Below are 24,976 nucleotides of genomic sequence, written 5' to 3' on the forward strand. Positions count from 1 at the left end.
ATCAGTGTGTCAGATGAGGACAGTTTTAGGACTTGGAGTGTTAAACCTGGCATCATCCAAAGGCCAAATATAAATTAATAACAGGAACACTTGCTGCTAATGTGTCTCAGATTAATGTGCTCTGTGTGCTCAGAAGCATAATGTCATATTCAGAAACATTGATTTTATTATCATGTCAACACTGACAAGGAATATATACTTCATTTCAGCAGTTACATTTTTTAGGTGACATTGCAGTTACTATAGGTAAATGAAAGCTGTGATAAGCAGGATTTTTTTTTAATACCATTGTTTATGTTACTTCAAAAGCCCACTGTAGGAACTTAAAAATGCAGATTACCAAAAGTAAACATGTTTAAGTAGGTGGTTCACAGGGTGAAGCTATTTTTATAAATGAAAGCAGTAACAGATCAGCAGGATACTTTAGAAGTCTGTGGCATCAGTTATAAGCTACTGACCTCCAGAACACAAACCTGAGAATGATGCTGAGAATCTACCTTTTCAGTCAAAAACTAGATTATCCTTTAATGAGATCAGAGATTTCGGCCAAGCATCAAAAAAGGTCATCTCTGTATTATAAGATTGCTGCCAGAAGGTTGTGTCTCACACTAAGGAGGAGGGAACTCTTATTCTTTCTTTTGCCTTATGCTCAAAACAAAAAAAAAATTAGATTAAAAAAAAAATTAAGATTACTTAAGTGGGATTTTGACTTTTTATAGTTCTACAGCCCCTTAAATAATAGGAAAAAAAACAACTGCTATGTCAGAGCCTCATTTTGCAGCCTCTCAGCTTCCTTGCCCCTTGGCCTACTCTATGATTATCTTGTAGTGTCCTGGTAGACGTAGAAGTTGTCTGGTAAATTATAGTTCACACCAGCTGCACCGAGTCTTCGTGCCAACAGACAAAATCTTTGCTCACGGCTGAGCTGCTGCATCCAGCCTGTGCTCTGCAGACGCACCGACATTCCGGGGACAAAAACCTCAATGAAATGCACCTTCAGCAGCTCTCGCTTGCATTATTGTAAAAGGCGGTCCTTGAGAGAGTGACATAAGCAGTACTGAGCAATTCACATCGCTGGACACTGTTAGTGCCCTACAGAAATCTGCCTTCAGAAAGTGGCGCTTTATCTGTTGACTTCAGTCCAAATAGAAGTTGGGAAATCACTCAAACCACCCAGTCAACTGACGGGAGTTGAGGATGTCCTGCTGTTGGCCATCCTTAACACAGTGCTAGAAATACTCGTGGTAGATGCCCTTAGACTCAGTTGACTTTAGATGGCTTTTAACCATTCAGCACCTGGTACCTCTGCAGCTCCACATGTGCTTTGCAGCGTGCCTGTATCAACGTAGATGTTTGGAGATGAGTTACAAGGATACATGGTACAGTGCAGTAGGAATTGCTTAATTGAGCAGCATTGACATATGGGACTCAGCTATTTGCCAAACTGTTTCTATGTGTTTTCTATAATTAGGAAATGGTTTTGGTGGATACTCTAACATTTCAACTGCGATGTTGAAGTGGATGTATGTTATTAATTTTTTCTTCCTTAGTAGGTCAGTCAATACCCTATCTAACTTCATACTGGCATATAAAAGGACACTTATTCCAGGTTTGTTTTTATTTATCCTCACTCTCTTCCTAAGTTGTGCAGACAAAAACATTTTGCACTGCTGAAGAGGATTCCTGCAGACTAGACTTTGTTTACAGCCTCAACCAAAATATTTCACAGACCCTTTTTTAGGAATACTTAATCAGAGGCTGCCAGAAGAGGAAAACCCATTTGGTTCTCTCAGTACAGCTTCTCTCTGGGGACATTTAGGAAGCCGGCTGGGATAATAGATGTGTTCACACCAAGCAGGTGAAAGGCTGTGTGAACTAACTATGCCTGTCATCCAGAGGAGAATATAGGGATATTTCAAGCCACACTTTGGTTGCCAGGACCCTTATGCCTGACTGGGTGGTTGTTCTTCGTGCATCAGGAAAAGAGCACCAGCAGCGTCACTAACCCATACTTTTTTATGTCCATATGGTGGCCACCATCATGAGTGGCTGAAAGGATTATAGTAAGGTTCTGTAGAAGTGAAAGTGTGACTGTCTCCAGCTTGAGCCAGCCTCCAGGGCTGAAGGCTGTAACAGGCTGTGCCTCTTTAACCTGAATGTATCAGGAAATTCGTGACAGACCTTGCCCAGAGGTATTCATCTGTAAGTTTTACCTGCACTGGTTCACTCTCAAACAGGAGAATAAGGCCGTGCTTTGGCTTCTGCTGTTGGATTTAAAGCTTTGAATGTGGTTATTATGAAATGGTATAGGGAGAAGGAACGTCGTTGTCCCTGCACAGAGATGTGATAGAGAAGGCAGCTTATGCCCTGCTGTTTTCCCCGCCCCTTTACATACCTATATAGAACTAACAATGACCAAATACTATGTGTTTCTTTTTTCAGAAAACAAAGTCAGTCCTAGTGCCCCTGTGCCATAGCTTAATTGAGGCTTAATTCTTATCACATGATATTAGTTAATAGATTCCTGGTAATTAATGAAACTTTTTCTGTGTTGCTGTATCCTGCAGTGTGCTGCTCTGGTTGGCGAAGACCAGCCTCTTTGCCCAGATCTCCCAGAACTTGACCTCTCTGAACTAGATGTGAATGACCTGGATGCGGACAGCTTTCTGGGGGGACTCAAGTGGTACAGTGACCAGTCAGAGATCATCTCCAGTCAGTACAGCAATGAACCCGCCAATATATTTGAGGTAAGGCAAGATGATGCAAGTGCATGTTGCAAAGTCCTTGCTTTTTTTTCTGATTTTTTTTTCATTAGCCTGGTGGACAACAGTTTACTATTTTTCTGCCATTAAGAGACAAGAAACCTGCTGATATATTATGGGTTCTGATTGGTTCCTACAATCCTCATCATCAAAACCAGACCTGCAATCTGAGGGGTGTGGGGGGGAAAGCCTTAAAAGGATTTAAATGAAACTTCTGATTTTTGAAGGAAACAGCTAAAGAGTGCCTAGAGCACACTGCCCTAGAGCACACAGTGGCATCACTGTGAAGAGTTGCACTGTTGTCAGCTACAGAGCAAAACAGAAGTTGAAACTTAATTTGTTGTCTTCCACTTGAATTCCTCAGCAAGAAGCAGAGTGCTGCGCAGCAGCTAGGTGATGAGTAGCTGGAACATTTCTAGTAAAGGCTTTTACCACTCAGAGCCTTGCTGTGCGAGTTACTTGTGCACAAATTGAGAGGTCCACAATTTGTTTATGTATAGGGGAGAGGAAGGGTGAGTGTGGCAGAGAAGGCAGTGAGCGTTGTCAGTAGCTCAGGGACTAACTAAGCTTTTGTGATGTTTCATAGATCTCCTGGTGGAGAGCAGTCTAAAAGTAAAAGTCAAGGGGTGATAGGAGAGATTTAATTGTTTTCTTTCCAGTTTCACATTGGGGATCAGGGTGTACAAGAGGATCAGAGTGTACAAGAGGAGAGTTGCTGTCTCTTTTGTCTCGCGTCTTCTTTCTTTTGTTGTGTAAAGCCTTCATAATTCTCCACCTTGTGGTTTCGGGCAGCCGTGCCCCTCCTAAACCCTAACTTCCTTCCCTCCTTGTTGATAGGAGAGGCCATAGATCGTTCACTGACTGGGAAATTGGACAATAAATTGATTAGCTGGCAGGAAGACCTTGTACAAAAGCAAGCTATGGGTGCTGTTTCTCACACACCAGGTACCACAGTTCCAGGAAGTACAGCTAGCCTGATGGTTCCGGAAAGCCCCGAATTATCATGGTAGAATTTAAAAGCTGGAAAAAATTAACTGAAATAGTATAGTAAAATGCTTACCTAAGATGTGATGTCCTGAATAAAATTCTCCTTTCTTTGTATACAGCTGTAAACCCGCAGTGATCTCCCTGATGCAGATGAGTTGCTCTGGATTTATACAAGTGTAACTGCTAGCAGAAACTGGTCTTCTCTGTTTAATTTCTGTGATTTACATCCAAGTAACTTGGAATTAATTTTATTTGAATCAAAATAGCCCTGCAAAGCCCTCTTTTTTTCTTTAGTTGTGTAATGTTCTACACTTTGTTTTACAAAGTTTCCAAACCCAGTCTGGTTCTTGAATTGCGGTTGTACTGCCTCAGGCAGGGTAGGGCATGTTGGTGACTAGGTCTGGATGGTCAGCAGGGGGGCAGGGTCTGCATTTGCAGCTAGTGTGTGGAGACTTGTTTTGCTTTTTTTATAACCGAGGGTGCATATTTTTTCCACATTCGTCAACAGCCAAGTGCAGAGGCATTTTCCTTTAGGAAAAATCAGTTGAAGATGCAGACTTTCAAAGTGTGAGTTCCAGATAAGTAATAGAATTACGTATTTACCAATTCTAAGCGTTCATATTATTCCAGTAAAACCAGTGGAACTTGACCGCAGACTCATTGCTTGTCCTGTGTGTTACTGCCTGTCTGCTCTGATGGCCACAGCTGCTGAGTGTAACGTTGTCTCGGACAGGTAGTGACCATACACACCTTGTATAGGAAACAGTTCCTGTTCTGAAAATGGAAGCATGTTGCAAACAGCAGGGCAAGCAGATAGGCTGGTAGTTAACCTCATTGGGAGATAGTGATGGGGACAACATCTCATGGGCATGTTTGGGTATGTCTGATGATGAGCTGCTCCCGTGTGAAGAAACTGGGGAATAGATGTGGAGAAGCAGGGGCAATGCAGCCAGTGGAATGCATCTACACAGCAAGCAATAGGTCAGAAGTAATTGTTTGGAAATGAAATATTCCTAACACACAGATTCTGTTGTTTTCTTTCCTCACACTCATTGACTTCAGCTGCAGGCTGCCCTGCTGTCTCATCACAGCTTGGCCCATACTTAACCTGTAGGGACAAATTGTGCCCTAATGGTATTTTACAATACTGCAGTGCAAAATTAGACTATTTTCAGCTTCTTAGAGTGTTGCGTTTACATTCTTGGTTGCTTGGCCTGGGAAGATGGGAATGAAACAGTTATTTTCTCCTCCTGTACATTAACCCTGTCCCCATTCTCCACTGTGCAGCTGGATACTTTGCACTATTTCTTGCCTCTGCCGCTCAGTAATGTGACAACTGGGGGTGCTCAAGATCAGAAAAAGATGTCTTCTTCCTCCAGAGATGATTTCACATACTCTGTGAGGAACTATTTGTTTTAGCTGAGAGGATAGAAGTTTTGTGCAGTTTCTCATTTGGTAATCACTAGATTTTTGCATTTTGATCCTCACTGGCTTTTTAAAAAAGAAAATAACTTCTTTTTATACCTTTTTTTAAACTTTTTTTTCTCTCTTATCATTGTGGGAGTAGTATGTTTTATCTAACTTAAGCTTCCAGATGAGGCATTGTCATACAAAAATAGAAATACAGCCTATTTGGGGTGGAAAGAACCAGAATGACAAGCAAATGCTGGGAAGTACATGAGCAGCATTACTTGCACAAGCTGTACAGTGTTAATTGCAAACCTAGCCTTGAAGGAAACACACTCTCCTTTGAGGTATTAATGCAGTACATGTGGCATTGCCTATGTGAGGGACAGTGTCCAAAAGCCCTTTACAAAGTTCCTGAGTGTCTCTGGTGCACTTTTTTTTAAGAAAGGCTTGTATTTCAGAAAGGGAATTTTCATTCTTTTTGCAAACTGTGTTCCTGAAAGCTCACTTGAGCTGAGCACCCACAAGCTTAGGCACTCCCAGTGGCACTGGGAGACTTCCAGGCTAGAAATTATTAATAGTTATGGTAGCAACCAGGAGCCAAGTGAGATAAAGGTCCAATTAGTATAGATAGTATGTAAGTGTTGAGTATAAATCCCTGTTCTCATCCGCTTAGGTGTGATGAGATACTGGCCTTCACTCTAGGATTAAAACACACCATTTTGCAGACACACCTAATTTATCACTCCACTGTTCTGCTCACATGCCAGCGTTACCCATATGAGTCCCGAATCAAACCTTTACTGCCCCAGCACAGAGGCTCTTCTTGCCAATGTTTGTACATAGGTACATTATGAATTAGGTGATTTCTTTCTATTCACAGCTTGATCACTTCTGTTTTTCACCTAATTTTCTTTGCCTGTTGTTTGAAAAGATAAAATGAAGGAGTTCTTGCCCCTCAGGGCACTGTCTGTTGACACAAGTTCATGCAAGTAAATAGTTAACAAGTCACCTAAGACCAGTTATTTAGATGGTTGACTGCACCATTCACTTTTGTGATTTGATTTTGTGAAGAACTAAAGTTTAAAAAAATGTATTTGCAAAAAATTTAATTTGGCTACTTTCAGAAAATCAAAATGGTTAAATTTTCATTCTCAAAGCCAGTGCTATGTGAAATTATGAACAAACATACAACTTGATGTGTCAAGAGTGAGAAGGCTTTGTGTTCATGAGAACTGTTGTCCCTTGAGGCATCTTGAAATATACTGTACCATATCATGTAAGATTAGTCATATTTAAAGTTATTTATGATCCATGCCTAGCATTATGGAGAGGGAACATATCTATGGTGGGTTTTTGTTGGCATTTTTTGCAAGTAACTCAGCTGATGGTAAGAGAAAATGCAGCCCATAGATTGGCAATAACCTGTTAAAGTACAACGAACCTGTGTAAAATCATAAATCTTGTACTTGGCAAAACACTTTTAGCCTTTAAAAAGACTCCAGAAAACCCACATTGCTTGCCCTTCTGCAGATGTAATTTATTTACATAATTCTGTGTTCCAAAGAGATGCTCACAATATTTGATGACTTTGTTTTTACTTGTTTTCTATAGGTGTATCCCAGGTTAATTCTCAAGGCCATCTATGTGCCATGTATTTGGAAAGCCTAAAAAGATAGCTATGCTTTATTGTAGGCTGCCAAAAAGGGCTGTATTACAAGCAATGAGAATGTGAGGAGAGAAAGAAATACACAATAAAATTCAGACTGTCTTTCCTCTGGCAGCAGGGGAATTCATGGAGATAAATGATTTCTTACTTATTTGGAAGGGGTTTTATCAGGAAGATAATGAGTGTTGAGGGAAGCCTTAAACATCACCAGTGTAATTTGCATTGGTTCAGATTATAAGATCCCTCATGTTCTGTGGTGCTGCCAGTCTCTTTCACCATTGCAGGTTATTCATTCAAGGTTTGCAGCCAGATTGATTAATGAATTACCAGATCTTGCGTAAAATGACTTGGCCTGACTTTTAAACAACCACCAATGTTTTCTTTGCCAGTCTTGTGACTGGTGTTAATGGGTTCCAGAGAACTGAGCCTATATAGACTTAATGTAGTGGCCTTCCCTAGCATTTTTTCCACTTCTTAATTTTCTCCAAAACTAGTAGCCCTGGGCAGGCAGTTCAAGGAGATATAATCTCAGGGAAAAAAAGACACAGTAGTCAAATCCTTGATGGCTGATGCCCTTCAGTGCCAAATCAGCATGATTTATCATAGCCATCTATTCAGCACAACAGAGGCTGGAGGTGAGCTGCATGGTGTACCTCACACAATATGCATAACTAGAGCTCTGAACTTTGAAGGAAAGCCTCACAGCTATTTGCAAAGTGCTGGTGCTTAGTGAATACTAAATTACATTTAGGAAATAGTCTACTGCTACCAGTTATACTTCATTTTTATTCTTGACACAGACACCTAAATCAGAGAACAGTAACATTTCAGAGATTATGGTAGCAGTTTGGGTATGTTCCAACACTATAATAGGATCAGAATTTTAAGGCCTTTTTTATTATTACCAATAGTCACTTAGTTTCTACTGCAGCGTACTTTGTAGGGAATTACAGCTTTTACTAAAAAGATTAAAATGCTATTATGCAAATGATTGCAGTATGTTATTATGTTTACAAATTAACATCCATGGCTCAACACACAAATTAACTAACTATTCCATCTATATTATTAAGGATTTAATAAAGTAACTGTTGATAAAAATGAGGAGCTTGGAACAGTTAATAGGAGCTGATCGTGATTTAACATAGAACTTAAACATTGTGTTTAATGTTCTAGATGGCATAATGGCAGAATAAAGCTTATCAAAGTGCTTGAAAGGACTGTGATTGCATGCACCACATAGCAGCCTGTCTGAGGCCTTGGAAGGCATGAACAAAATAGCTCTGGGCAGTAGAGTAGAGCATACTGGTGAATCTGGAAGCAACACAGGACCAAGTCGTATCAACATGTACTTTCCTGCTCTAATAATTCAGATTCACACAAATGGAATGTTTTACATGATAAGCACATGTATTTGGGAACTCGCATCCCTCTAAAATGCATCCTGTAATGAACTGCTTCTATGACAAATGGGGTTTCATTGTAGAGAGTATCACTGTATGGTAGAAAAGGGGAAGGCTGAGTTCAGGCTGAGATGACTTTACTAACAGTCCTGCAAATTGTTATTCCTAACAGTTCATAAGAGATCATAAAAGCAAACAGGTAATAGCTACTGAGGTCCTAGAGAAATGAATGTACAGTGCGTGGTTATGGGATAGATTTAGTAGTGAAACAACGTTGTAGGTTTAATACAACAATAAACATAAAAGGCAAAAGATGCAGATTTGGGATAGGAAACTTTATAAGAATGATAAAAGGTAACAATGTATCATAAAACCCACTTGTGAAATGAGAAGAAGACCCTCATTTCCAGGGAAAGAAAATAGCAGACACTTGGCAAAAGTGCCAGAATTTTTATATTCCTAATGGAGCAATGTCATGTGTCTTGCATGTTTGAATGCATTACCTTTACCAGTGTCTCTGGCCTGATTCAGGGCTCTACATCTGCTAAATAGGAGACCAGCACAATAACATCGTGTCTGTGTGGGATGATGTATGTAAACGATGATCTGTGATTAGCTATGCTGACATTTTAAAAGGCTCAAGCAGTAAGTGGAATTTATTTTACTTGAACCAGCTGCTATGTAATTGGAAAGAGTTTATGCAAATGCTCTGTATCTAGTGTTACCAAGGTGGGCTGCTGTTCCTTTTTTCTTTTCCACTTGGACAAACTACAAACTGTCTAAACACATCTCTGTTTTAATGCAAGAACCACCTGGCATGTTGGTTGAAACCTTCAGGCAGGAAAGAAGTCCCAAATGAGCAAAAAACAATTGCTTTGAGAGTTTATTGTTTGACGTGTGTGGCCACCAAGACCGTTCCCCAGGCGTGCAATCAAGAAAATGCGACTGATCCACTTCACAGTCCCATTAAGGAGACATTCCACCTGGAGCAGCCATGGCCTGAGATACTCACTATGCTGCTGCTCTGGAGAACACCTGTCCTTTTCCAAGAGGGAAGACTAGCACTCACCAGAACAGTAGTGAGCTAATTAGGTCATTAGATGGATGTCTTGGCCTGTGTTAAAACCAGCCCTTGAGGACACTGTGTTACACTGTGTTCCCACTGGCTACGTAGCTAAATACGAACTGGTGTCAGCTGCCATGCAAACAAAAATGTAATAGCCTCCTTTCACAGAGGTCATCTTAAATCCACTTTGGTCACAGTCACACTCCACATCTGTTTTAGTGAGATGCAGCTTCTTAAGGTGGCATTTGGACTTCATAAGCACACAAACAACCGAGCTATAAATTGCTACTGCTGGAGTTATTTTGAATAAGTGTATACTGTTTCATATTTATAATGGTGAGGCTTCATAATATTCGCAGTGAATATATAACACAGATCAGTTCAACAAGCATGAAATTGTATGTTGTCAACTTGTCACATAAATAGAGCCATATTCTAGCTTACGATAATGTTGAACTAAATATTTTCTCCCTGGAACTGTAGAGAGGGTCACAAAAATGTGGGACAGTAGCTCTGTCTTTTGTTAGAGAAACACTCCCGGACTCATTGCTAGTGGAAAGTAAATATTTGTGATAAGATTCTTCTGTTTTTTTAATTCCCCATTGGCTTACAACAGCAATGGAAAGTTTGCCTGTCTTAGACAAATGGTAATTGTTGAAATTAAACTTATTTTCACTAATGGTTTTGTTTCTAGTGTAACCTCTTTTCTTTTTTTTCATTGTTGCTATTTTTGCACAATGTATCATTGCTAATTGCTACTAAATGGTCCATCTTAACCTTGGCATGCTCTTTCCCTGCTGCCCCATCCCACTTAACATTAACTCTGGCCCATGCCATTACAGAAGGATAAAATTATCACAAGGCTTCATTCAGGAATTCTTTTTTTCTTAGTGCCACTAACCTATTGTGCATGTGTAGGTCAGGAGGAGGAAATTGCACAGAGCATATTTGTTGCAGGGAGAAAAAGTTTTGGTATTGAATCATGTTGAACTGTTTTTTTCCCCATGAAAAGAGAAAAAATACAAAGAAGAGTGTATATGTGTCTGTGAAAACTTAGCTACTTGTAGCTCTTGTTGTACTACTGTGGTTAATCCTCAGATGCACTGGAAATTTGCAGCCTTTCTGGAGGAGTGCCCCCTGCCAGCTTTATAGGCCTCTTTTTCTCCAGTGTCTGATTTTTATTTTGGTAGCTTTGTGCAGGTGCATACAGGATCCTAATGCCATTGCAAGTGATGGGCTGCAGCCTTGGCAGGCATGGAGCTCTGACTGCGTGTGGAGGCACACTCAGCCATGGAGGCTGGGTTCAGGTCTCGGTGGAAATCATACCCTTTGCAACGCATAGCTGGTTGCTTTGGCTGAATTTTCCGTTCTGACACAACGGAGCAACAGTCTTGCTTCATAATGATTGAGAAATTAATTAGCACTTTGTGGCAGTGATGAGTCTGAAGGGCCATGATTGGAGTTTGCTTTTTACCACATGCAGTAATCACTGGGTTTTGTTTATGAAAGCACAAACCCAAAACCTATTGAGATTTTGGTGTTGTCGTGAAGCGTGAGCTGTGTGATGCACTAGAATAATACTTCCATTTCCTCACACACATCTGTGCTTTTGTGCTTTACTGTGAGTAACACAATGGGGTGCTGGTCCATAATGGGTACTTCTAATCACTAAGACGATAATCAGGAGAGCAGAGTATTTTCTGTGAGCAGCCACGGTGGCAGCCTCAGGCAAGTGTTGTTGTCTTGTTGATTTATGACAAGCTTGAGTTGCCTGAACGGCTCACAGCCATCCAGTTTATCACGTAAAGTTTAGGAGGATCATCCCTTCCAAGCACATTACAGGGTTGGAGGTGTCAAATGGGCAGGGAGAACTTCCTACACCTCTACACTTCTGCCTGATGCCATAGCTGCTCCTTGAAGGCTCAGTGAGAGTAAATATTTATCAGGAGTTGGAGGGGCAGGCCGTCAAATGGTGTGAGGGACTGCAGAGCTCTCCTACAGGAGATACACTTGAAAAAAAATAGAGAAATTGGGTAGAAAACTTTCTCACCTCTTGACAAGGAGGTGATGATAATGGTTTGCTGGAGGATTGTTTTGGTCAGAGGAACTTCCATATAAGCTGCTAAAAGAAACAAATGGGAGTTTTCTCCTGGAATGGTAGTTTCTCATGGAGGACAAAAAAATTCTTTCTGAAAGTACTCCAGAACCTCTGCAAAAAATCCAATTGTTCTTCTCCCATGTTGCTGTATAAGCACTGACATAATGACTCAGGAAGTGCATCAGAGACCTTAGGTAATAAATGTTATATGGAAGTGAGACATCTCGCTGGGATTTTTACTTTGGTGAGAATGCTGTGGACTTCCTTATTTCCACAGAGCAGTCAGTGACCAGAAGTGAAAAGCAGGTATTATGAGAGTTTTAGAACTCTTCTAGTATTAGGGATTTTTTTTTTTTTTTTTGTAAATACATGTTACTTGGCTAGCTAGATCTAGCAGTAATGTTCTCCAGTCTCCCAGGCCCTGTGTGTTGAGATGGAGTGAAGAGGATCTCTGGTCTGTTGGTGTCCAGTTTAAGAGGGCTTCTTGGTGAACAGCCAGGTAGTACAGGTGACAGTGTGGGTGGTAAAGGATGAAGAATGAACTTGGAGCAGGGGAGCACTTTTCCAGAATCATAGAGTGGTTGAACTGGGAAAGGATGTCAGGAGGCCATTTGGCCCAACCCAACCTGTTCAGGAAAGACTACATGGAACAAGAAGTTGAGGAAGTGTTTCTGTGTTCCTCTGCTGCTGTTTCTTCCCTCCTTAAAATTACTTCATTAGTATTGATAAGGAGTTTCTGATCCCATTTTGAAAATCTTAGCCCATAGTCCTAAGCAACTGCGGAATTTCCTTGAGACATGCCTGTATATAGCTAGAATCCTACTATTGCCAAATCCTAGTTTTCAGAGGAAGATGGGTGGCAGTCAGTAGTGTTCTCAGTCTGGCCTTGGTTTTCATGACAAATTTTCATAGAAGAAAACCTACTTCTTGGGCTAATCTTAGCTTCCACAGGTACCAAGCTTGTCCATTTTCACAGGCTTAATGTTGGATTAGTGAAACTGTAAAGTTGTCCGGTTGAAATGGATGCATATGCAATTATTTTAATAAACAAAACAGAAGTGCATGCTTCCTGACCTCTGGTTGGATGTGCTCTGTTAGACGTTTGACCCTCCAGGCATATACAAAGGAGAAATAGGCTTTTCTTTCTACTTGTCTGGGGAAAACTTACGCATTTTTGAAATTCTTTTTCTGGTTTTGTGTTTGTTTCACTGTTTTTTCTCTCACCAGGACTGGTGTGGATTTTCTTGGCTGTATTGACTGTCCTTAAAAGCCCAACAATCACTCTTCGCATAAGTATGAAGACATCAGGCAAAACATTGGCAATTGTCACGTCAACTGCATCTGGGAAAAAGCCAAAAAAACTTGTGGATTTTTTTTCCTTAACACTGCAGAAACATTCATCCATTTCCAGTGAAAGGGTGTCAAAGTGCTTCTGCTTGTGTGTGATGGGAGTGTTGCCACGTCTTGTCATTTTCTTTGCTGTTGATCCCACTCTCCTGTAGGAAGGGTCAGGTCAAATGTTTCTCTGAAGACCAAGTCTCCTATTTGCAGCAGGAAATCTCTCGGGTGGAGAGGATAATGTTACAAAACAGAGGCTAACACTACAAAACAGCTCTGCTGCCTCTGGCGCAGTGTGGAGCATCACAGACCAATAACTCCTATCATGTCACTCTTGCGGCACCTTATTATATATGTTTTTCTGTAAATCCGATCTGAGACTCTCATTACCAGTTTCAGGTAGGTGAACACCATCTGGGTGAAATAGGCATGTACCAGTGATGGGCTGGAGGGGGCTCTTTTTAGTTAATCATCCCTACCTTCCCTTTGATGAGTTAATTTGTCTGTTGAGCCATGGAGGAGCCCCCAAGAGCTCCCAGGAGCCCCTTGTTAAAATTCTGTCGACAAATGGAAAGATAGGGATGATTTCACTCTTTTTGCTGGAGCCTGTGCTATCTATGATATTGCTAAATCATCCATAATGCATAACTTTCTATGCAATCTTTCTTTTACAGTTCTGGAGGCATATTATTTCTTTGTGCATTTACTTTTTAAACATTGTCACTGGATACCTAACCCTTTTGAAAATATCATCCCATGAATTAAGATTAATTTCAGTGCTTCCATGTGGCCTTTTAGTAGCTGGTATGCCAGGTTCCTTGGCTGTGATGCTGGGCCATACTCTTTTATTTTTCCCCCTTCAGTTATTAAACACTGTCTTTATTTACTTGTTTTGTGATAATGCCTAAAAAACCTGTAGTAGGGGGAGAGTCTGTATGTGCTAGTGACCAGCCCATCCCAGTTTTATGGTGTGCACTTTGAAGTCTTGGAAGGAGCAAAGGTAGTGACAGAAGAAAAGAGCTGGTCCTTGGGATTTTTGAGTGAAGATACACTCAAGTCACTTTGCCTTCAGAGGCCTGTGAGCACTGCTCTCTAACCAGACTCCTCTTCCTCCCAGGCAGCTGGAGGCAGTTCCAGCCTGCTGAGCTTGCTCAGTCCAGGAAATAAAGTTCAAACCTACGACACAGGTCAGAGCTGCAGTTGTGTCAGTGTGTTGTGGGACTACCAAACCCAAGAAGAAGCTGCCTTAAGTAGTATATCCCAACATGGAGACTTACTTATCTCCAAACCTGAGATGAAGAAGAAAATTAAATTTAAAAAGCTTTTAGAACTCAGCTGGGCAAAAACCCACAGAAGACTAGGAAGCTAAGAAATGCTATCATTTGGAAGATGCTCTGGTCCCTTTGTAAATAGTCAGAGAGGGTGTGTTAGCTCTGATACAGTGCTCTTCAGGCAGATCAGGGAAAGCTCTTGCAAGGCCATATGTATGCCTCTGCAAAGTGCTCATGGCTTCTGTGGGGGGATTTATTAGCTTTCACTCAATATTGATGTTCTTCCTAGGCTCTGTTCTGAGAGAGAGCAGACCTCTCTCTCAGAGGAACACAGGGACACAGGGAAATGATGAAGGGATATTGGAGTAGATCTGGAAGAGTGAGTTGGGATCCTGCTGGGCTATGAGCTTTGGCTAAACGTGACCTTAATGTACCAAAGAGGTTCCTGCAGAAGTAGTTAGCATCTCTGTATTGTGTTTCCAGAACTGTGCTGGGAAGGACTATTTGGCTATGTCCTGTACAGACACAAATGATTTCCAGGAATCTGCACTCCACTGCAATTGGAATCACATCAGGGTCTCCACACTGGTCAGCTCAAGTCCAGTATGGTCAGAGCTAATAGACCACAGGGGGCTAATTCTCTGCTGGACCATCAGCATCACTTGACAGAACTGCTCCTGGCATGTGCAGCTCTGTGAACACTGTCCAGATGTACTTGAACTGGCTCTCTGTGGACTCCATCTGGACCCAAAAGGGCTTTTTAGGGGCAGCCCCATGATGTGCAGAGGTTTTTCTCTTTCAGGATCTCTCACAAGATTAGACTTGCAAAACTTTTATTTTTAGACCCAAGGAAGGAGACATATCCCTAAACTTAAGCCTGTAATAATTCCGATTTCCTAAACCATGTATTTGAAAATGGCAGATGTATGTTCCTAAAGATATGCATGTCAGAAACTTTCTAATAAATTGCTTTTGTGGGTATTGGTCTTTGCACTTGGAACATCCAGGAATGCTGCCTTCTCAAGGCTGCTACTCCCAAGTTGCACCATGTGCAAAGCAGAACTTCAAACGGGAGCCTTCCTCTTGATCTCCCATTATTCTCTCCTGCATGATTTCTCCAGCTTACCTTCCATCACTAGAATGCTACCTGAAATGCCACAGTTTCTGTCAGCTTGGATTTTTCCTCAAACCAAATTCACAGAGTTGACAAAAATCCACTCATGTGTCTTGTCCTTCCCTACACCTGCTTCTGGGAGTGCAGTGACAGATACCAGTTTTATTGTGTGCCAATGTTACTGCTCTGTTTACAGCAGATTTAAGAGTTTACATTAGGCCACAGCGTTATCTTCCAGTTTCCCTAATTCTATCTGCTTCCAATCCCAGCTATGTGGTTGGGGTGGCTGCCCCTGTCCTAAAGGAATTTGTGTCAATTTCTGCAGGGACAAATCCTCCCTGGGCTAAACCGCTTTGCTGTATTTGCTCAAACTCAAATTTTGACAAAGGCGTTCTGTCCACATCTACCAGAAGAGATTGTTTTTTTTTCAGATGCACTTGGAGGTAGATGTGTTGGAAGCTGCCTGTACCTGGCTGATAACTGAGATGAAGCATCTATGTAGCACGATCCATGCCCTTTTCTAATTTGTCTTTGAATGACAAATGTGTCTTCACTGAGTCAGCAAAAGAAGAGATCCTACAGTAGAATTCATTGCCCTTCTATCCCTTTCAACAGAGTGGCTAGGTTTTCCCAATTCCTCCCCAAAACTGGTCTTTAAAAGAGCTCTTCTAAAGACATCCCTCAGATGTATTGTCCAGAACTCCATTATATTCTCCAGTCATTTCCTATTCAGACTCATAATGTGCTGTTATTTCTTTAGAATCCCCCTCAACAGTGCTGGTGTATTCCAAATAAAAAGGTAAATAAATTAAAAAATTAAAATCTTTGTGAAAATCAAGGTTGTAGGGATTTGAAGATAGTCCACATTAGTCCTCATCACTGTTGTTCCTAGAGAGTCAACTCTTAAGGGTTGAGTGTGGATGACCTCAGAAGAGAAAACGAGATTTCGTTACAAACTTCTGTATTTCACACAGACAGTACTGTAGTGTAATATGATGGTTGTTTTCAACAGCAAAGAAGTGAAAATGCTCATAGATTTGGAATGGAAACCTAGAAAATATTTAAATGTTTGAATCCATCTGAATTGTTTCTGTGCAAAGAAAGTGGACTTCCTGGTGCCAAATCTGTACACTCCAAAATTCCTGGAGGTGTCTTCCTCCTGCTGCTTGAATGCTTTGGATATGTGCAGGTGTCCTTTTTTGTCTTTAAAGCTACTCAACTAATGAAGAATCAGGGCCACTTCACCTGGTGTTCTCCTCTGAAATTCTGTAATTGTTTTGCGTCGGGGGTAATTGTACCTAGAGATATTAGACAAACCCACTGATTCAGACTCAGTAACTCTTGACTATTTTCCCATATTGCATTCCATGATTTGGTTAGATTATATCTTATCTCTAACCTTCTTGCTTCAATAAACACACAATATCTAACTTGTCTTCTTCCACCTTATACACAAGGAAAATCATCAGCGCTTAATCTGTTGCTGGTGTTAATGGCACAATTCCTCATCCTAATTCCAATTCACTCTGCCTGATATCCCACAAATGCCTTTGAGAAAGGCATTTTATTCCTTATACCGTGCCAAAGACACTTTCTTGCTTCTTTACTGCTGTTTGACTTTCTATGGACTTCATAATGACCTTTGCAGGCTGTGGTAGATGACACAGTCTTACATACGGAAGTCTGCAAACGAGTGTCACATCCCAGGCTGTCACGTCAGCTGCAAAGGTCCCTGGTAGCAGATCCCTGATCTTGAGCTACTTTTATAGCAAGAAAGTGTAGTCTCTTCACTAGCAAAGAAAAAAATGGAAAGAATATACAGTAAAAAACAGGGCAAAAAAACCAGCTTTTTTTTCTTTCTTTCTTTTTCTGTCTGGCAGGTGATCACACATTGCAGACACCCCATGCTCTGCCCTCCCCTAGGCTCTGCTCCTTGGGACTCTTATTCAGTACAGCTGCCATCATGGCAGCCTGATGGGGGTCAACAGGGATTGCTTTTGTGATTATTTTGTTTCCAAGGGCCACCCAAAGTCTAAAGTTAAATATTTTCCTACTTAGCCTTATAGTAATTTGGGAATCTTCAAGATGAAAGCTCTGCTGAACCCTCAGTTCACTTTCACTTTCTCCTTCTTATGTTTCCTCGGGACAAACAAGTCTGTGAGATTATCTGTACAGGTAAAGGCTTATCTTACAGTCTTTTGATGTTTTCTGGTTTTTATATTCCCAAAGTAAGCTATGCAAATAGAAGGCCCCACTCAAGCAATATGTTTTGTGGGCCCTTTGTTTTTCCAAGACACTTGCTGAGTTGCTGTTCTATTATAACCTCTTCCTCTTGCGTTCTGAGGGATTGGCCTGGTTTTTCATGTTTAAGTGGATGGTCTCCATGCTTACTTTTGAACTCAGTCATGACTGTGATCCTTTTCAGAGGTCCAAACTTGTCTCTTTTGCTGTAGCCCTGATGTTCTCCCTTATATCCATTGCATCATAGAGGTGCTCTTTGTCTTTCTGATATGGAGTTATATCTTACACACAAGCCTTGTTCTGTGTGTCTATTCATTACTGTCTCTGTGTTAACTTTCTCTGGGACATTCCATTCTGAAACGCTAGTATTAAGTGAGCAAATATTATGGTGACATTTTCTGTACAAAAAATGACAAAGTCACCAAGTTCCATGAATGCACAGAATGAGTTTCTTCTTAGCTTTGGGCTGTGACCCCAACACTCTTGACAACCATTTTTTCAGTCTTCTGACAATTAGAAGTTCAGCTGAATGTACTTTGGGATGGGGAATGTGTGCACTGCTGGTGTTGGTTAAGTGTCCCCTGCTTGGAAGGGGGTGTTGCTCGTTGGAGCCCTGCCCTCTGCCATGCCTACGGCCTATCGGCACTCTGGCCTGGAGAAGTGGGCTAATCTGTGAGCATCAAATCCCCTTCTATAAAGTGAGGATTATAATCCTCCTTTCTTGATCTTGTCTGATTGAACTGTGAGTACTTTCTGCCGATACTTTCCCTTGAGATGTGACTGGAGATCATTCAGTGCAATAGGGGTGTTTCCTTGGTAGTGCTAGAATTCTATTTAAATATTCAAATTGCAGGAGATGGATAGTAATGTTAATCATCATAATCAAGATGGAGCGTGATTTTTGCTGCATGACAGCGGAAGGAAAGGCTGAGAAATAGATGTCTAAAATCACTGAGTGCATACTTTTAAAGACGGGGCTTGCTCAGCAGCCAGGTGACAACAGACATGTTGTTTATTTGACAGAGAGGCTGTGAACTTAACTCCTGACTCAAAAAGAAAACTTGCCTCCCAAATGAAGACATATGGAGGGTTTTAATGGCAGTTGCAAGACATGTGGTTGGGTTATGCCACTATGTGTGAGCTTATAAAGACACGGGGTGTATATCTGATGAGAAAGTCTGTGAATTCTGCCAGTATTTAAGAGTAAAAAAAATTCTCACCCTGAAAAGAAAGTCAAAGAAAAATTGTGTCTGAGAGGACAGGCTCTGCCAGCTCCAAGGCATTTGGATGTGATGTTTGCCCAGTAAGGGAAGACACTTCTGTTCAGCTGCATGGATGGCTTTTAGCTTGACCTTGCCCAGCATTTCTATCCAGAAGTTGGCCTCACTCAAGGTGAGATTTTAAATTATGTTAAAAGTGACTCATACTAAAGAGTTGCAGTAAAACCAGGGAAAGAAAAAGTACTGGAAAATGTACTAAAATGTGTGTCTGAATCAGTTTCCATTCAGTGCTCTTGTTATGGCAATCATCACTATGCCAAGACTGGCATAGTGCTGGGGACATCATGTGGAAGGCAGTGGTCAGGAATCAGTGTGTGGAGGCCCTTGCTGCTTGAATCCTGTGATGTTCTGATCTGAGCTCGTACAGCGAGTACCCACAAGGATGTTATCTGCAGAAGTGCAAAGTTGAGGCAACAACAGCAGCAGGGGTGTTACACCGCATGACTGGTTTCTGTGGTGATGTCTTTCAGACTGGCTGTAGCACAAGTGAAATGTATGCAAGGGCAGAGAACATTTGTGCTTTGCTTTGGAGTTTCTTTTTTTTTTTTTTTTTTTTTTTTGGTTGTTGTTGTCATGGTTTTCAGTGAGGAGCAGGTGAACAGGTATCCTGCTTAACAGAGCTTAAAGAGAAACTGCTTGTAGCCTAAAAAACCCACCAAAATCTCCATTTATGTGTTTTAAAGATGAGGTGGCTTTATTAAAGATTATAGGGTCTTGCAGTTTTACCCCAAAGAAAACACTGGTAGCTCCACAGTTCATCTGGAAGGGATCTGTGTCAGACTGTGGAGCTTTAGCCATATGCACAAGTCTTCCTACGGTACTAAAAATCATTTAGTTTTCTTCTAAAGTCATGGACAGAGAGCTAAAATTGTCTTACTCAGATATGCATTTTTGAATTTCAGAATTAAATGTAATAAAGGAGATTTTTATTTTTATTCTCTTTTGATGAGACGCAATGAGAGAGTGAGGATGCTGCATCAGAGTATCTTTTGATTTGCTATTTGCTATGTGTTAAACATTTATATTTCAAAGAAGCGTTTGTACCTATACTGAGTGTTTGGCAAATCCAACAGCTCATTAGATGTTAACAATAGCAACACTGCTAAATACAAAGGATTCATAGGCAAAGTACCCCTCAGGCTATATCTCTGAGAGAAAAAGTGGCAAATAGAATCAGAAACTAATTAAATAGTCAGCTAAAGCGAGCATAACTTAAAAAAGCTCTAAAACTACCAAAAATGGAAACATATTACAGTTATCTGCATTCACAGTGCAGAACAAGTTTGGTAGTATTTAAGATAATTCTCTAGTGCCTGCTATTTTTAGTCCAAGGGTAAGCTTCTGTAAGAGCCTTTCAGCGCTGCATCCCTTTAACCTGGCCTAACAAGCTAAGCCAGTAAGCTGTCTGATTTCCGTCTTACAGGAGGCAAAGAGATAGCTGAAACAAACCATTTGTGGTGCAAACGCTCAGCCTATCTTGTCTTAAGAGCTTTCTTTGTATGGATTTTTTTTTTTCCAAATGTCTCAGTATTAAGCTTGCTTGTCAGAGACTAAATTGTCAGGCTTTGCTATTTGGAAATTGTAGGAGTGCAGGAATGAAAGGAAGATTTTATAGACTCAGCCTAATGGAAATAAACATTTCTGCATTGCCAATGGTGAAAGCCGATCAGGGCAGTTTAAGCTATTGCTGTTGATGTGTCTGAGGAAAAAGGAATGTATTTAGTTTTTCCCAGGGAAGGAAGGGCAGACATAAAGGACCTGATTTCCTTCTCACTTACACTTAAGCTGTCCTTGTTTAACTCCATCGGCTTTGCCAGGTGATGCTTGGTTTGTGCTGCTCTAATCCAAGGGATGCCAAGCTGGAGTTGGCATTGCGCTCCCTGCGCCACCAGCACTCGCATTTACAGCACTCTCTGCCATCAAAATGGGGCAAGGCCAGATGCAGTTGTAAAACACCGTGGTGCTCATTGCACTCTGGTGTTTTGGTGCTTCAGGTGGATAAGACTTCGCAATATTGCATACTTAGAAGTAGCTAGCTCTTTTTTACTTGAAATACCCTGTGGTGGGATGTCCTTTCCCCTACTCCCTCATGTGTAGAATAAAGTGCTACCATGTTTACTTTCTTGTCTGCCTGCTTTCTCTTCCTCTCTCCTCTCCTTTCCCCTCCTTCCTCCCTAGTGGCATTTTTAATCCTCATGTACGTTTACAAAACAGGATTTTACTGCTTCCTAAACATGAGCAGTCCCACCCGCTCCTCTCAGCCAGCTGAGCGAGGCTCGGACACTTTCATCTTGGGCTGTTTCCAATCTACAGCTCCCTTCCCCTCTTTCTTCCCCCTCAATTTGGATGCTGATAGAGCAGGGGAAAGTATGTCAATACAAAGGGAGGCCATCTTAGCCAGGAGGATGTAGGCTTTGTCGAACCCAGTGATACACAAGGTCCCATCTCTGGTTTAGTATTCAAATGGTTTCAATTTACTTATTATTCCTGGGGTTAGGCACATCCTGTGGGGTTTTGGCTGTGCATCTAGCAGCTACACAGGCTCAGATTATAACTTGTGTTAACTTCAGCGGGGATAACTTTTCAACTGAAGGTGCACTTGACATGAACAAATAGTGTCAGTGTATTTCCAGTAGGGAATGCAAGCACAGTGTGTACCACATTGTAGGCAAGATGAACCCAAGCCGCTTTTAAACTCAGTGTCTTAGTCACAGCAATGTAGTGCTCAGCTGCAAAACTCACTTGGTAAGGAGGAAGAATTAACCCTTGCTGGCCTGTGGCTGGACTGCTGTTAGTCCTGGGACAGGGTGGTACAGACACACTATGTAGGAGCTGCTGTTCTCAGCTTAAGCATCAACATACACAAGGAGCAGAGGACCAGGTTCCTAGCTAGTGTAAATCTGCATAGCTGTTAAGACCTTTGGAGAGGTCCTAATTTGCAGCAGCTGAACATCGGGGTCTAAGTTCTTCTTTTGTTTACCAGCAGGATTAAATGGAAGTACCCCAAATTATTTATTGTAGGTCCTGTGGCAGCATCTCAAAGCCCAATGGTAAAACAGGACATCGTTGTGAAAGGGGTTGTGTGAATGCATAACAAAAAGACAGTCTCTGTCTAAATTAGGGCCTAATTAATAATGCTATTTTGTGCGTTGGTAAGTATGTCTGGACTTGACTGCCTCTTCTGTGTCATTTTTTAAGAGGACAAAAAAAATACGCCCAGGTTGATTTTTGCCATTTCTGGTGAAAAGGGGACTGGTTAATATGAGCGCCTCACTAAAAAAAATTGCAGTTTTTTACATCACACAGATGGAGGGCTCATGATTGGGACCATGCAGACTTTTAAAGGACTAGCAGAGAATGAGCAATAAATTCAGTCCTGACTAAGGAGCAAATAGAGGAGGGGCAGCTGCAGTGGGAACTGTAGTGTGCACCACAGTATGCATGCACTGCATAACTCTGCCAGACTGGTTGAAGGTAGATGGACATGGTAGCCTTAATGTAAACTAGCAAATTAGTTTTACATTTTAGTGTCAACCCTGTTGTATTAATATCATCTGTAAAGACTAGTGAGTTCCAGGAAACATAGAAAGCCAACAGTGGGCACGTTCTAAAGGAGACTGCAAGAGATAGTTCTTCTATGTTTTTTTAAGTGTTTTCTGTTTTAAAATCACCATCTCTATTTTACAATTCTATTTGCATACACAAAATTGGATTAAAAGAACATTAAAGTCTTAACACTGAATGACAAATCAAGGAGATGTGTAACTGAGGATATTATCAGACATATACATATCCAAATGTTTAACTGGTGGAAAATTCAGACACATCTCCGCATCCTGAAGAGTATTCTTGGTGGTTGTAGGGGTTTACCAGGTTGCACTTTTCAATCACTGCTTTTTGAGGTGAGGACTCGCTTGCTGGGGGCTTTCATTTTATTTTCATGGGACTGTAAAGGTGCTCTGAAAAGCCTGGCAAAATGCACCTGTGATCTGTGCTGTTAAACCCTATACCTGCTAGGACATTCCTTACCGTGGCATCTTCTCATTCTCATTTGGTGCTTTGGTATAAAGGAGCCTTTATTACTTTCAGCCTAGGACACTCAGAGTACAGGTACCTGAGGTTTATTTTATCTGTCTAAACCACCTCTCTAAAGGGTATGTGTGTCACTCAACACATCTGCTGGTACAGAGAAGTGAGGAGGACATTGAAGGACATTGTTGTGCCACCTAAAAATAATGTACAGCTACATAGGTAAAATATGCAGAGGAAACGCATCTTTAGGCTTGTAAACAAGTTTTTGTGTTGTATCTGAGTAAACTTTTTTAACCAACTCAAACCAGATAGCTGCCATCCAGTTAAATTACAGTAAAAATTGATGGTAAGTCCAGATGTATTAGTGATGTACTGATCCATTCATGCTTTAACTGTAAGGAAAACCAGTGCTTTTCTTCCTGTGAGACATGATTTGTGTTTGTCATACCTGTTCAGTGGGCATGTGTTAGGCTTGATGAAGCTGAACACGCTGAGAAATTAAAACATCATAAAAAGCATTTAATGAAGTTGATACTTTACAAATGCTAATTTCCTGGTAGAATTAAATTCCAATTTTCTAATAGTAAAAGCACCAGATAGAAGTGTCTTATTTTGTAGTTTAAAAAGGAATTTTTGAGTGTGTGTTTCATTTGCACAAAAACAGTCTCCCCATAAATGAAAAAAAATTTAAAATCTATGTAAACTCTGCTATATTATGTATAATTTTACCTTTAAGTTTGTATTTCTTTGGAATCATAAATCTCAAGGTAGAAGTAGGGATGATTATAGACATCCTGACACATCCAATATAATTAAAACTAAAGCAGATGCAACTCTGAAATAGAGAATGAACAAAAGCGATAAGACAATGCTTCTTGTTGGCAGAGTCCATACTACCACTGAAGTGCAGTTTTTAGGGATATTTGTCATGATAAAGAGGACAAACAAGTTTTTAGAATAATTACATGTGTGAAATCATCACCGCAAAATATATGTAGCGTTTTTTTCCTCCAGGATATGCTATGCTGCCTTACAAAGGTATATGAATGTTGAAAAATCTTACATCAGTGCATAGAGAGATTAGCGTAGGCATGGACCATAAATCAAGTAAATAAATAAATCTGAGCAAGCAGTGCTTGACTGTTTGGACTGAAATACTGCTGACACTGTCATTGAAAGCTCTGCAACAGGGAGAGTCCCAGATGTCTTCCCTACCTTAGGCTGTACCCTTCCTTCCCCTTCTTCCTTCTTTCTACAATACCCACTCCATATTAGAGCTTGTCCAGACTGGGACCCCAGGAACTTTAACTCTCTACTCTCCTGTGTATTATTCAGGTGCATAATAATAATTAAAAATCCCTGTCTGAGTTGTTGCTCAGGAACTTATTACACGCATGAGCGACTGTCTGTGTGTGGGGAAGGAAGGATGGGTAAGAGGTGCCATTTGCTGCTCCAGAGTGGGGGAAGCTTGTGGGTGGTGAGCTCAGAGGCAGCCTGCCTAACCTCTTGTACCCTGGGCAGTGAGCTACTCATGCAGGTCAGGCTACCTGTCCTGTATCCCCTTCCCCAGCTCACTCACTCCTCTGCTCACGTGTGCTTCCCCAGCAGTTCTGGCAGACAGAAACTTCACCTCCATCCTAGTTTCTCTGGCGGTCTTGACAATGAAGAAAAATTCCCAGCCTTTCTTTGTATTTTGGCTCTTCACCAGGCACTCTCTTCCCTTTGCACTTGTGCACTTTCCCTGCTCTTGTTTTTACCCACCAGAAACACAGAGAGAGTTTTGTGCTTCATTGGGAAGCTTAGCCCACACCTAGTCCATTGTGGGCTCGACAAGACATGCCAGATCTTCTCCTGCTGCAGTTCCCCACCCATGAAGACCAGGTGGCCTTTGCTAGCACTGGACAAGGCAGCACAATACTAAGTCCATGGTGTGCCTCAGTATTACAGACATGCAGTTCCTTTACAGTGTCAAATCCTGTAGAAGTTAAAAAGCCCCCGTGGTGAGCTAACCCAGTAAAAAACATGGGTAGAGCATTTACTTAGTAATCAGCAAATTAGTCTATATAGTCAGCAAATATTGAGGCCCAAACTGATTATAAGATGATTTGCTTTCAAGTGTTTTCTCAATATTGTGCTCAGGATCAAGTATAAATGGAATAGAGTGACCTTTTGATGCTGAGTCAAATTGACTGTATTTGCAAAGATTCTGTGGTTTCACTTACTATAAGTTTTTGGTATTTGGTCAACCACCGGAGAAATTAATCCAGCACAACAATATTTTATCATTGGTTCCCTTAACACAGTCAAT

At 41.1% G+C, this 24,976-nt stretch overlaps 1 protein-coding gene across 2 annotated transcripts in view; it reads left to right on the forward strand.

The window, feature by feature from the left end:
* Positions 1–24,976, forward strand: part of PPARGC1A (PPARG coactivator 1 alpha) — a 367,686-nt gene that overhangs the window by 301,614 nt on the left and 41,096 nt on the right. For both annotated transcript variants that reach the window (XM_069014332.1, XM_069014333.1), the window contains exon 2: positions 2,568–2,747. In XM_069014332.1, the coding sequence (XP_068870433.1) occupies positions 2,568–2,747 (180 nt within the window). The remainder of the gene's footprint in view (positions 1–2,567; positions 2,748–24,976) is intronic.

The sequence above is a fragment of the Aphelocoma coerulescens genome, chromosome 4 (assembly GCF_041296385.1).
Source record: "Aphelocoma coerulescens isolate FSJ_1873_10779 chromosome 4, UR_Acoe_1.0, whole genome shotgun sequence".
Lineage (NCBI taxonomy): Eukaryota > Metazoa > Chordata > Aves > Passeriformes > Corvidae > Aphelocoma > Aphelocoma coerulescens.